We start from the raw sequence: 13,634 nt of genomic DNA on the forward strand, positions 1-13,634 counted from the left end.
AAGATAATGAGAGCTGCAAGGCTTGAGCTGCCTTGGAAGGTAGCCATGGTGATGCTCCAACGGCCAGCCGAGTAGGAGAGCCTCACAATGGGGCCTTTGTTTACAAGAGCTCAAGTTGTGGGACCCGGCTCTGTTCAAGCTGTGGGGAGCGTGTGTGAGGGGGGGTGACACCCAGGCTGACATACAGTAGTAGTCAGGGGAGGCTGGTGGCTCCAGCTTCGGTGGGGCGGAGATGATTTATTACTTATTTATTTATTTACAACATTTATATACTGCTCCATATCTAGAACAGATTTCAGAGTGGTGAACACAAAAGATAAAACAGCAAGAGCATAAAAAGATTAAAACACCACATTAAAATTACACTGGTTTAAAAGCACAGTGACAATAAAAACTGTAACTGGTCAATTAAGGAATGCTTCTTGGAAGAGAGCTGTTTTCAGGAGGCGCCGGAAACAACACAGTGTTGGCACCTGCCTGGCCTCCAGGGGCAGGGATTTCCACAGGAAGGGGGCCACCACGCTGAAGACTTTTTTCCTGGTGGACTCCATTCGGGCCATAGGTCCATGTGGAACCACCAGGAGCAAGCCCTCCGTTGACCTCAGTGACTGGACAGGTTGGTAAGGGGATAGGGTTCAGCACCTTGGATAGCTCCTTTAGACTTCTGGCTGGTTGTAACTAAAACCCCAAATGGAGCCTCTGCCTCACCGAAACTGGAGCCACAAGCCTCCCTTGGTAGTAGTTTGTCCTCAAAGGCACAGTAGCTGAGTCCCTTTCTCGGTCAGACCAGCTGGTCAGCCTCACCTGTAAGCTTTTAGAGGTGGGGTCAAAACAGTGCCACCTGACCTGCACTGACTTATTATTATTAAGGATGCAATCCTATGCATGTTTAGACAGAAAAAAGGCCTACAACCCCCCCCCCATGCCCCTGACTGGGGCATGCAGGGAATTTTAGGCCTTTTTTTTGTCTTAACATGCATAGGGTTGCACCTTAAGACACTTCCCTATTGGCTTCCCTGCATATTCATTATTGTTTAGAGATGTATATATCGCCCTGTAGCAGAGCTTCCAGAACAATTTACAAAGACAAGATAAAATACCCTCCCTTTGTCTACAGTTTGGTAGTGTTGCACATGGAACGACGCTCCCCACTTTACGTCACATAGGGTAGCCAGGGGCCCTCTTTTATAGTCCTCTATTTGAAGGGCTGCCAGAGGACTGTGCTTTGTCTGAAGGGCTGTCCTGTCCAATTCTGGCTTAAAGGTAAAGAACCATAAATAACTGTTGCCCATCAATCGTTTATACCTGGACAACAGGCTGAACAGGCAGGCCAACAGATCACCTGGCTGCAATCTTCCACACTATCGTGACATTCTCTATATTTCTATTTAAATTATAATAATCACCTCTATATTTGCATCTATACATATAAATTAGCATATGCAAACGTTTTGCAGATCACGCTCCTCTTTTGTCCTCTTTCTCTGCTATTCATAAGTGGCCACCCTACTCGGAGGTCTCCCAGTTTGGGACCCACCGAAAGCTTGAGCCCTGATGTAATTAAGAGGAAGGCATGGTGGGGGGGTGGTAAGAGTAGGGAACCAGCCATAGGAGGTTGGTAATGAGTTTATTAGGATCGAGGCTGGTAAGAAAATGAGGGAGGGGAAACAGGAGACATGTTTCCCTCAAAACAAGGAAATGGCAAGAGAGGTTCTTCCAAGGCCCTTACCGTGGGAGACGGAGAGCAGCTGCACGGTCTTGGGAATGCGTTCCTCATAACCAGGGCATGATGATTTCCGGCTGACCTTGGATTTGAACAGCGTGTTCACCATGGTGGACTTGCCAAGGCCGGTCTGTCCTGGGGGCGGGGGCGGGGGTGGGGAGAAGAGAATGCTGTGAAACCATGCCTGCCAACCTCTGAAAAGTAGCAGGGGCCGATGAAACCTCACTGCACCAACGAAACCAAAGGCCGGTTCAGACGTGCACGTACCATTCCATGATGGAGAACTACTATGGCTGAGAAGCGGCTATACAGATACTGTAAAATAAAATGATAAAATGGAAGGGCAAGGCTGCTCAAGAGTGAAAGGCCAGCATGGCAGACGCACAGCCTGAAGTCAATGCCAGCTCCAGGTTTCGGGGGGCCCGTGGGCAAGACGCCCTCAATGGGTCCCCTCCCTCAACGAGTCTCCCTTCTCACCGCCATTGTCACCAGCTGCCACTTGCTTGTTGGACAGGCAGGGAGCCAGGGAGCAAGCCTTCTATTTCTCCTCCTTCTCACCACCACCATTGTCTGAGCCAAACCAAGAGGCAGGTGAACAAGCAGGTTGCCATGGTGAAGATGAGAAGCGAGTCCAAGGGGCTTTTATCAGTGGGCCTCTGCAAAAACCACTTTCCCAGGCACACAGCCTTTGCCTCGGGCACAACCTGGCCCCCGTCTCCATCCTGGTTGCTGAACTACGTGATGATGGGAGGAATCCACACCTGCAGAGGGGCCATGAAAAGGCCTTCCTTCAGCCAGGAGGAGGGGCTGTCCCTGCCAGAGCTCACCGTTTTCTGTCCATCGCTCCTCGCCCTTGAAACTAAGGCACCATATAAACGTGTGACATTATCATTATATCTCTATTACTCTAATTGTAGAGTTGGAAAAAAAGGTCATCTCGTGACTAGATTCCAGTCCAGTCTTCCTCAACCTGGCACCCTCCAAGGTGTTGGACTACAACACCCAGCATCCCCAGCCAGCATGGCTGGCTGGGGATGCTGGGAGTTGTAGTCCAACACCTCTGGAGGGCGCCAGGTTGAGGAAGAGTGGGGCTCGAATCATTACTCTCTTGCAGGAGAAAGCAAGCTTTGGAATGGTGACAGGACTCTTCCATCAAGTAGAACAGACAGGGAGGTGTATCTCCATTAGCCTGCCTGATGAAGGGTGCAGTGGCAACCTGGGTTGTTCCTTTTATCTTCTGGTGAGGCACATTGTTCACAAATTGTTCACACATCTACACACACCAAAAGATACGGCCCATCTATTCTTTTGTCCAGAGTGGTCTTTTATCAAACAGGCACAAAGCAAAATAACATTGTGTAAAACAAACAGTAAAAACCCGAACGCCTTTGGCCCTTCCTTTGCCTCTTACTTGTTTACCTCAAGCTCTCCCCAGAGAAGGCCTATCTGGCTTGATTTGATGGGGCTTTCCTCTCCCTGTCACAGACAGCTCTGCTCTCCCCCACCACATCCCACACCCTCCAGACACACCCCTTTTAAGTTCAAAAACATCAAACCTCTCCACATGGAAAATAAAAAAAAACATATCCCAGGATTTGATTGAAACCAGATGTGCAGCCCCCAGATAGAGGTCAGAGGAGTCACAGCTGGAACAGCTTTGCTAGCTTCCCAGTTCCTAGCCTGCAATCGGCCAAATGCAGCCTGGTCACTTGGGTGCTGCAGGAAGGGTGCTTGGGCAGACGTCTGACAGTGCTGCCCGAGTGACAACGGTCAGCTGGAGGAGGCGGGAAGGTGGTGTGGAGGGGAGGTAAGGAAAGATGCTTCCTGTTTGGTTATAGCATCTCCATCTAGATGTATCGGACTAAAACTCTCAGACAGCCTCAAAGTCACCTGTGAGGGTGCAGTGGCCGTTGGATTTCCGGCAGACAGCAGAAATATCCCCCCCCACACACACACACACAATATCCCACCACTCTTTCCCTTTATTTGATTCACCAATCGGAACGGGTTTGTTGGCATCAGACTTCTGCATCCATGCTGTTCTGGGCTCCGTTAATCCCTTTGGAGACTCAAGGGGAACAACAGGTCAGAAAGGATATAAATGCATCAAAATCTACTGCCCTCCCCTGTGCCGGCTAGTTTGGTGCTTGTCTGCCAACACAATCCCAGTGGCCTTTCCCCTTTCTTATCATTATGGATGGCTTACGGCTGTGTCCCTCGCAGCATCGAGGAGACAAGGGTTGCTGCCGGCAGGCCTTCCTGCTCCACAGAGGAACGCCCACGGGAGATGTTAACAAGACAGAGACATTTGCAGGGAAAGATCCAGGGGTGGGATTATGAGATATCTGCCAGAGCTCCTTTCTCACGGATCCTTCCTGCAAATCCTGCATGGCTGTTTGCAGGCAGTTGTTGTCCCATGCGCATTCCTCCCACGGATGGGATGGTGGTGAGGCTGGCTATTAGATACCATGCCCTTCTTGAGATAAATTCTAGAGGGGTAGCCATGTTAATTAGCTGTTGCAGCAAAGAGCCCTGTAGCAACTTGAAAGACGAAGAGATTTATTGTGGAATAAGCGTTCACGGACTAGTCACTTTATGAGACGCATCGGAGGGAGAGAATGGAAGCTGGGCCACTCTGTCAGCTCTGCTGAGAGACCAGTTCCTTCCGTCAGCTGTTACCTGGCAGCAGCCATTCCATCAGGCTGCAGCTGAGGGAGGGAATGGAAGCAGGGCCACTCCATCAGCTCTGGTAAAGATTCGCTCCATTTGGCTCCTTCTCTTCCTAAACTGTTTCCATTCAAGCTGGTCATTGTAAGAACTCCTCTGTAACGCTAAGCATTGGACTCTGAGTTTGCTTGTTTTTCTTATCTCTCTCCATCCCTTTTTCCTTTTGTGCTGTAATTTTTCAATTGTATGCCTGCAGGCAGAGACTGCCTTGTTTTGTCGATTGTAGATAAAACTGCCCTGGGAGCCAAGTTTGGAGGCCATCCCCAAGGTATGGCACCCTAAATCTGTTAGTCTTCAAGGTGCCACAACACTCCTTTCTCCAAGAGGATCAGCTCTCTGAGTGCCAGCCCTACCATTATTTTATTTGTATTATTTTTATTTATTTATTACAGGTCTACACAGCCCAGGATCCAAAGGTCTCTGGGCAGTTCACAACCATTGGGCAACAGAGGGCTGCTGCCCTTAGGGATGATGGAGAAATCGGCAATGGAACCAGATGAGTTTGGATTTTCATAAAAACCAACCTGTGGATTCCACAGTGGACCACTTTTCACCTGTTGGGCAGGTTCCGCCCAACAGTTGTGGCCCAACTTTCCTGAATTTTGCGCAAATTTTGTCATGAAAAAATATGCACAATAAAAACCCCCAGCCAAAAATGCACATTTCCCCCATAGGCTAAAGCATGAAAATGCTCATTTTGCGGGGAATTTGCACATTTGAACACATGCTCATTTGCACAAATTCAGAAACAAAAAAATCTGATTCCATCGATGGGTGGATGACAGAATGAAAGGTGCATGACAATCTGCGAAGCACAGATGGAATGGATTTCACATCCTGAGCTGTCCTGGGCCTATGGAAGTGCCAGTCCAGTCCATGGCACGCATGGTGTGTATGCATGTGCATGCGCGTGGAAGACTCTTGTCCTTTGCTTAAGGCAGCAAAATGTCTTGGGCCGGCCCTGCTCTCTACAGAGAGGGTACTGGAGGCTGAAGTGAGATTAAAGCAACAGCTGAGTGGGAAGGGTACCCATCTTATTTGGGCCCTCCGGTGAGGCCTCCCTGCAGGGGGACTCCTCAGGTTGTCCTGTGTCTCTGTGGGAGTGAGGTTTGCTGAGGAATCCTCCTTGGGAGAGGTCTCCCTGGGCTTGGGTTGGCCGGGGGCCTGTCCCCATGGGATCTTCCTGCTTTCCATGTGCAGCATCCTAAAGCGCATCTGGAAGAGGGACAAGGCCCTCTGCCTGTAGCATGGGGCTTGGTGTGCTATCATCACTCCTTGGCGACTCCATTGTCACACACCTTACAAACTGCACCTGGCCCATAATTCCTTACATTTGGCAGATATCAGCAGGCAAGGAATCCCACATTTGAGCAGTGGGGGGGGGCATGTGGAAATGCAGTGAACAAATGCAACAGAGAAAGACCCCAACACACAACACTCTGAATGAAGCACTGAATATGGACATAGATGGAGTGTGCAGCTAGAAACTGGTGAAGTCTTACACACACACACACACACACAGCTATGTAATCTTTGCTTAGCCTTCCCTATTGCCACAATCATCACCATCTCCATGAAGAAAAATCAAATTCTGTAGCTGGCATATCTTACAAGAAGCAAGGAAGTTTGTGTATCTCTATATATGCTCATTGTGCCTAATGTATCTCGCTTCTGGTTGGGGTGATCATGGCACCATGCCGGAAGTCCTGCTCAGCTCCCTCTGGCTTCTGAGATGTTAGCAGGTGCTACCTACATGCTTTCAAGCCTACCCTTGTCATCAAAATGAACTAGAAACATATGTGTGTGGTTTTAAAGTTGGCATCCTTTGGAAGCTGGACTCAGCAGCTTTTCTGCTCTCCGATAGAGGATCATGGCCCATGCAGCCACAGCCGAGCAGACGTTTTAGTGGCAAATGCACTTCTTTTTCTCATTCTTCTCTGCAGGAGCTGAAGAGATAATGTGCATCTTTCCTGACATAAAGGCAAACCCCCTTATCAAGCCCTCTCTTCTCCCCTCGGGCCTGTAATAGCCCCTGGCACCACAGGCCTCTCTCTTTAGGCCATCTGTCTTGTACGTAGCATCCTCCTAGAAAGGACACATTGGAAGACCCCCTCTTTGCACCTGTTCTGCTGGTTCCTCCTGGACTGAGAAAGCCGCAGTGGGGATTTAGCGGACTTCTTGCGTGCTCCTTCCTTTGCTTAACTCTTAAAAATGTGATCCGCTAATCCTCCCTGCCCTCCTTCCCGGAGGATGTTTCAGGCCCCAAACAAAACCATCCTTCTTACTTGGGATTACTTTTTGGCATCTCTGCGCTGGCCTCTGGCTTTTGATCAGGGAATATTTATTGCCGAGTACATCAGAGGGTCGTGGCTCTGGAGGAAAACCCCCACAAAGACGTGTCTGCATTCAGGGCCAAAGAAAAGGGATTCGAGGAAGCCTGATGGTGGGAAAGGGCATGAGGTTGCTAGGAAAGGGATGGAGCATTTGCAGGGGAGGCGAGGGTTCCCAGAAAGAACACCCCCCCAAACTCCCAGCACCCGGCGGATTCTGCAGGGTGTCGGTCAGAGGAACATAGGAACATAGGAAGCTGCCTTATATGGGGTCAGACTGTTGGTCCATCTAGCCCATTACTGTCGGCACTGACTGGCAGCGGCTCTCCAGGGTTTCAGACAGGGGTTTCTCCAACCATACCTGGAGATGCTGGGGATTGAACCTGGGACTTTCTGCATGCAAAGCAGGGGCTCTGCCAACTGAGCTTTGGCTCCTGTGGTCAGAACACTGCAGGTAGCAGCATAACGTTCTTGTGTTTGGGGGCAGCAAATCACGGCCTTTGGGACGGCACAACAACAGGAAGTGTCGTAGCAGCTCATATGAACGCTACATGGGAGCAGCAAGGTTCTTTTTTCTTGTTACTGTCTGTTGCACAATATGGTGGCCCTGTGTCCTACTTTACAAAGGACAGTCCTCTATTTGAAGCCGTGCAGGTCTAAGGCTTTTGCTGCCTGAGGTGAAGGACAAGACGGTGCCGTTCTCCTATTTCCATGCATACATGCTCACTGGACTGTCTAATCCTGTTTCAACACTGGTGATGGGACACTGTATTCCAGTGCTCCTGAGGGCAACAGCTTAGCTTATGGCATGCAGGGCAGGCCGTGTGGCACACGCAGCCTGCGTTCCAACACCTTGTCGCTGCTCCCCACCCCCAGCATCTGCCACCTCAGGTGGCCACCGTGCCTAATGGCAGGGCTGGCCCTCATTTGAAGGCATCCTTTGTTTGAAGGCCTGTCCAACTCCAAAGCTGATTTAAAGATAAAGAACCCAACAAAGGGAGAGCAGAGGGGCTTTGAAGTTAGGGATGTCTGTCACTGGGAAATCTGGCCCTTTGGGGGCTTGCTGGATTTCCGCAGCATGCCCAACTTGGCTTGCATTTGTGAGTCAAGCTGTGTGTTTTTCCCGAACTCTGGGGACTTCTTACATTAAAAAAAAAATTATTTGCGGAAATAGACATTTGCGGAAATTGCAGTTGCAATTTGCATAATAAATACAAATTTTCCCCGCAATTTGCACAAATGCTTATTTTCACAAATTAAAAAAATATGGAAAAACCACCAGCTGGTCTGACTTGCTGCAGACCAAGTCGGGTCAGGTGGTGGAAGATGGAACAGAGTCCAGGGGTGCTGAGCCAATGAAAGCTCATTGAGCTCCATCCCTGCAACTACATTCCTCCAACATCCCTATTCGATGATGCCCATCAGCAGTTAGTCCTGGATAGCAGACTGAGCACCAGGCACACGGGTGATGACCCAGTCACAGTCTTCCCCATTATGGGGAGGTATATTATATTTCTGTAGTTATTAATTCTTTAATTTGCATCTACGTGCATAAATTAGCCTATGTATATTTTATAAAAAACGGTGACGGGGATATGTTTTGGTGTTGCTTCACATGCAACAATGAAGACGCAATCCTATGCATGTTTCCCATGCTGGCTGGGGAATGCTGGGTGTTGTAGGACCTTTTTTCCTGTCTAAACATGCATAGGATTGCACTCTTAAGGATAAAAACATAAACACTGTGCCACTTCAAGTAGCACACTACCCTGCCTAAAACAGGGGTGCACAACCTCAGGCCCACCTGGGGTCCCAATCTGGCTCTCGGGAAATCCCAGATGGCTACAACCCCACCACCTTTCCCTCAGTCTCTGATCATTTGAGGCCTCCCCCAATTTTGTGCAGTTTTCCCCCCCATTCTAAAAGGCTGAAATGCCTCTCCTAAGGCTCAGCTACTGATAGTAAGAGCTTTAAGCTAAACTATGCTGGTGGTTTTGGGGGGGTAATTTTTGGGCCCACCTCTTTTGCCTTTGGCTCCACCCCTTTTGCCTGTGAGGGGGCACAACTGGAATGAGGCCCCAGAGAGCTTCCCTGAATCTGGATTTGGCCCTCAGTGTGAAAGAGGTTCCCCTTCTCCGACCCTGGCCTAAAATGTATTTGTGAGTTGGCAGGAGGAGAGAGAAGAGAGAGAGAGAGAGTCTGAGGACAGAGACAGGAGCAGGACCATACTTCCCAATAATCATGTACTGCCTCCTTCATATGAGCAACACAAGAAGGGGGCTACAGTTTCACTTTCTTTCCAATGGAGAAGGAAATGGCAACCCACTCCAGTATTCTTGCCAAGAAAACCCCATTGAACGTATCACAAGGCTAAAAGAGATGACGCCGGAAGATGAGCCCCTCAGGTTGGAAGGTGTCCAATATACTACTGGGGAAGAGCAGAGGGAATTTCCAGGTAGCACCAGAAAGAGTGAAGCGGCTGGGCCAAACCCGAAAGGACACTCAGCTGTGGATGTGTCTGGTGGTGAAAAGAAAGCCCGATGCTATAAAGAACAATATTGTTTAGGAACCTGGAATGTAAGGTCAATGAATCAAGGTAAGCTGGAGGTGGTCAAACATGAGATGGCAAGATTGAACATTGACATCTTGGGAATCAGCGAACTAAAATGGGCAAGCATGGGCAAATTTAATTCAGGTGACCATTATATCTACTACTGTGGGCAAGAATCCCTTAGAAGAAATGGAGTAGCACTCATAGTCAACAAAAGGGTGGGAAAAGCAGTACTGGGGTACAATCTCAAAAACGACAGAATGATCTCAGTACGAATCCAAGGCAAACCATTCAACATCACAGTAATTCAAGTCTATGCCCCAACCACTGAGGCTGAAGAAGCTGAGGTTGATCAGTTCTATGAAGACCTACAACACCTTCTAGAACTAACACCAAAAAAAGATGTCCTTTTCATCATAGGGGATTGGAATGCTAAAGTAGGAAGTCAAGAAATCACGGGATAACAGGCAAGCATGGCCTTGGTGTACAAAATGAAGCAGGACAAAGGCTAATAGAGTTTTGCCAAGAGAACACGCTGATCATAGCAAACACTCTTTTCCAACAGCACAAGAGGCGACTCTACACATGGACATCACCAGATGGTCAATATCGAAATTAGATTGATTATATACTTGCAGCCAAAGATGGAGAAGCTCTATGCAGTCAGTAAAAAGGAGACCTGGAGCTGACTGTGGCTCAGATCATGAGCTGCTTCTTGCAAAACTTCGGGTTAAATTGAAGAACATAGGGAAAACCACTAAACCATTCAGGTATGACCTAAATCATATCCCTTATGAATATACAGTGGAGGTGATGAATAGATTTAAGGGATTAGACCTGATAGACAGAGTGCCTGAGGAACTATGGATGGAGGTCCGTAACATTGTTCAGGAGGCAGCAACTCAATCCATCCCAAGGTAAAATAAATGCAAGATAGCAAAGCGGCTGTCTGATGAGGCTTTACAAGTAGCTGATGAAAGATGGGAAGTGAAAAGCAAGGGAGAAAGGGGAAGATATATCCAACTGAATGCAGAGTTCCAGAGAATAGCAAGGAGAGACAAGAAGGCCTTCTTAAATGAACAATGCAAAGAAATCGAGGAACGTTTTGTGCAAAGATGGGCATGATAAAGGACAAAGAAGGCAGGGACCTAACAGAAACAGATGAGATTAAGAAGAGGTGGAAAGAATACACAGAAGAACTACACAGGAAAGATCTTAATGTCCCTGATGGCCATGATAGTGCAGTCACTGAACTTGAGCTGGAAATCCTAGAGAGTGAAGTGGGCCTTAGGAAGCATTAGTAACAACAAAGCTGGCAGAGATGACAGTATTCCAGCTGAGCTACTTAAAATCCTAAAAGATGATGCTGTTAAAGCGCTGCACTCAATATGCCAACACATTTGGAACACTCAACAGTGGCCACAAGACTGAAATAGGTCAGTTTACATTCCAATTCCAAACAAGGGCAATGCCAAAGAGTGTTCGAACTACCGTACAATTGCGCTCATTTCACATGCCAGCAAGGTGATGCTCAAAATCCTACAAGCTAGGCTTCAGCAGTATGTGAACCGAGAACTACCAGAAGTACAAGCTGGGTTTCAAAGAGGCAGAGGAACTAGAGATCAAATCGCCAACATTCGCTGGATCATGGAGAAAGCAGGAGAATTCCAGAAAAACACCTATTTCTGCTTAACTGACTACGCTAAAGCCTTTGATTGTGTGGATCACAACAAACTGTGGCAAATTTTTAAAGAGATGGGAGTACCAGACCACCTTACCTGTCTCCTCAGAAACCTGTACGAGGGACAAGAAGCAACAGTAAGAACCAGACATGGAACAACTGATTGGTTCAATATTGGGAAAGGAGTATGACAAGGCTGCATATTGTCGCCCTGCTTATTTAACTTATACGCAGAGTACATCATGAGAAAGGCCAGGTTGGATGAATCACAGGTCGGAATTAAGATTGCCGGGAAAATTATCAACAGCCTCAGATACGCAGACGATACCACCCTAATGGCAGAAAGCGAAGAGGATCTAAAGAGCCTCTCGTTGAGGGTGAAAGTGGTGAGTGCAAAAGCTGGTTTGAAACTCAACATTAAAAAAACTAAGATCATGGCATCTGGCCCCATCACTTCCTGGCATATAGAAGGGGAAGAAATGGAAGCAGTGACAGATTTTATTTTCTTAGGCTCTAAGATCACCACAGACGGTGTCTGTAGCCATGAAATTAAAAGACGCTTGCTCCTTGGGAAGAAAGCTATGGCAAACCTAGACAGCATAGTAAGAAGCAGAGACATCACCTTGCCGACAAAGATCCGTCTAATCAAAGCTATGGTTTTCCCAGTAGTAACGTATGGCTGTGAGAGCTGGACTATAAGGAAGGCTGAGCGCCGAAGAATCGATGCTTTCGAACTGTGGTGCTGGAGAAGACTCCTACGAGTCCCCTGGTCTCCAAGGAGGTCAAATCAGTCAATCCTAAAGGAAATCAACCCAGACTGCTCATTGGAAGGACAGATACTGAAGCTGAAGCTGAAATATTTTGGCCACCTAATGCGAAGAGAAAAGTCACTGGAAAAGACCCTGATGCTGGGAAAGATTGAAGGCAAAAGGAGAAGGGGACGGCAGAGGATGAGCTGGCTAGATAGCATCACCGATGCAATGAATATGAACTTGAGCACACTCCGGGAGAGAGCGGAGGACAGGAAGGCCTGGTGTGCTGTGGTCCATGGGGTCATGAAGAGTCGGACACGACTGAACGACTAAACAACAACACAGTTTCACTTTCATTCCCACCCCTCAGCATGCAAATAAATAATGTTTGGTCCCTGGGAAAATGTGATTCCTTTCACTGCACCACCATGGAAGGCCCACATTGGGCCTTGAGAAATGATGCCCTCATGTTGGATGCATTTGCCCCTCAGTGGTGAAGGCCCTGATCCCCCTATGGAGATACAGCAATGATATCATCATACTGGCACACTGACATCATCCATGGGAGGGAGTAAGGATGCACTGGCATTGCTGGTATAGCTCCTGATACAGCTGGCAGGTGCAGAGGGATCCAAGAAGCATCACTATTTTCCCAGCGAGAGGGATTATGTGGAAGCTAGTTAAACTGGACGATCTCCTGCTTCCGAAGAGAATATCTACTTACTGTTCTGGCATGGGATGGGAGCATCAGCAAGGCTAGAGCTCATAGAGGTTCTCAGAGTTCCATCTTGAAGCTCGGTCCGCCTTGTTCCCATTCCCAAATGTGAGGGTTTTGTTGTTGTTGTCTGAACAGGAAATGTGCACGTTTGGCTGCGTATTTTTTAAAGTGTGCACCAAAATGCGTACTTCCCCCACCTGCCTTGACTAAAGCATGACAATGCATGGTCTCACCACCCTATGCACATTTCTTTAAAGTATGCATGTGTCTAACAAATGCATTTTGTACATATGATTGCAAGCTCAGCAATATGCCAGGGGAAAATGAGCTCATGTTTGTGGGGTGTGAGCGGGGCCAGTTCTGCTGTTTAATGAACTGAAATTGAATTCTTGAATGCCCTTAGTTCTGACAGCTGATGGGAAGATATGGATAGATCATTTTGAATGTGGCAGTGAAATCCGGTTCCAGCTGAAATTCGGAAACATGAACTTGTGCATGGACACAGACACATAGAGATGCGCGTGCGCGCGCCGCAGACACTCTCACACGGGACTTGAAAGCTGGTGTGCAAAGTTAGGAAGCCTAGTGACTGAAGTGAAAAAGGCCCAAGCCCAGGGAGAGCCGCCTCTGCCCATCCTTTTTCATGCTCCCACCAGCTTTCCCCAAACTGTGGTCTTTGCTTATTCTTCCTTTCAGTCATGAGCTCAGCTTCACAGCTGCAGGGCCCTCTGTCTACCCTTTGCCCAGCAGCTTGTCCAAGGATGCCAAATTCTGCACAGTCAACAGATTTGCTGGGAAGGCCTATAGAAGGTGACGTGATGTGGGCAGAGAAGGGGGGAGTGCCTCAGTTTCCCTGCCCACAGTTTCCTTTGCACCAGAAGCTGCCAGCAAATTAAGCCTCCTGAGCTCATGACCCCTGTGGGGTCTGAAAGGCTACCAAGGAAGGGGATTCAAAGACTCTTCCCATCCAACTTCAAGTGAAGCTCACCATAATAATGACCTAATAATGCGACCCCCTTACCACACTAGCCTTCCCTCTCCTACCTTGTATCCAGGGCTATGGGTGTAATAATGTGCTCCAAGGCGATGCAAATTCTGCAGCACTAAAATCTGAATTCCTTAACTTGCATAAATTGCGCACATTTGCATAAT

General features: G+C 48.2%; 1 protein-coding gene across 3 annotated transcripts in view; it reads right to left on the reverse strand.

The window, feature by feature from the left end:
• SEPTIN12 (septin 12) overlaps window positions 1-13,634 on the reverse strand; it is a 129,887-nt gene that overhangs the window by 23,925 nt on the left and 92,328 nt on the right. For all 3 annotated transcript variants that reach the window (XM_084818842.1, XM_084818843.1, XM_084818844.1), the window contains one exon: window positions 1,730-1,858. In XM_084818842.1, the coding sequence (XP_084674968.1) occupies window positions 1,730-1,858 (129 nt within the window). The remainder of the gene's footprint in view (window positions 1-1,729; window positions 1,859-13,634) is intronic.

This window comes from Heloderma suspectum, chromosome 12 (assembly GCF_057233095.1).
Source record: "Heloderma suspectum isolate Gila_16-S chromosome 12, 16-S_ref, whole genome shotgun sequence".
In the NCBI taxonomy this organism is placed as follows: domain Eukaryota; kingdom Metazoa; phylum Chordata; class Lepidosauria; order Squamata; family Helodermatidae; genus Heloderma; species Heloderma suspectum.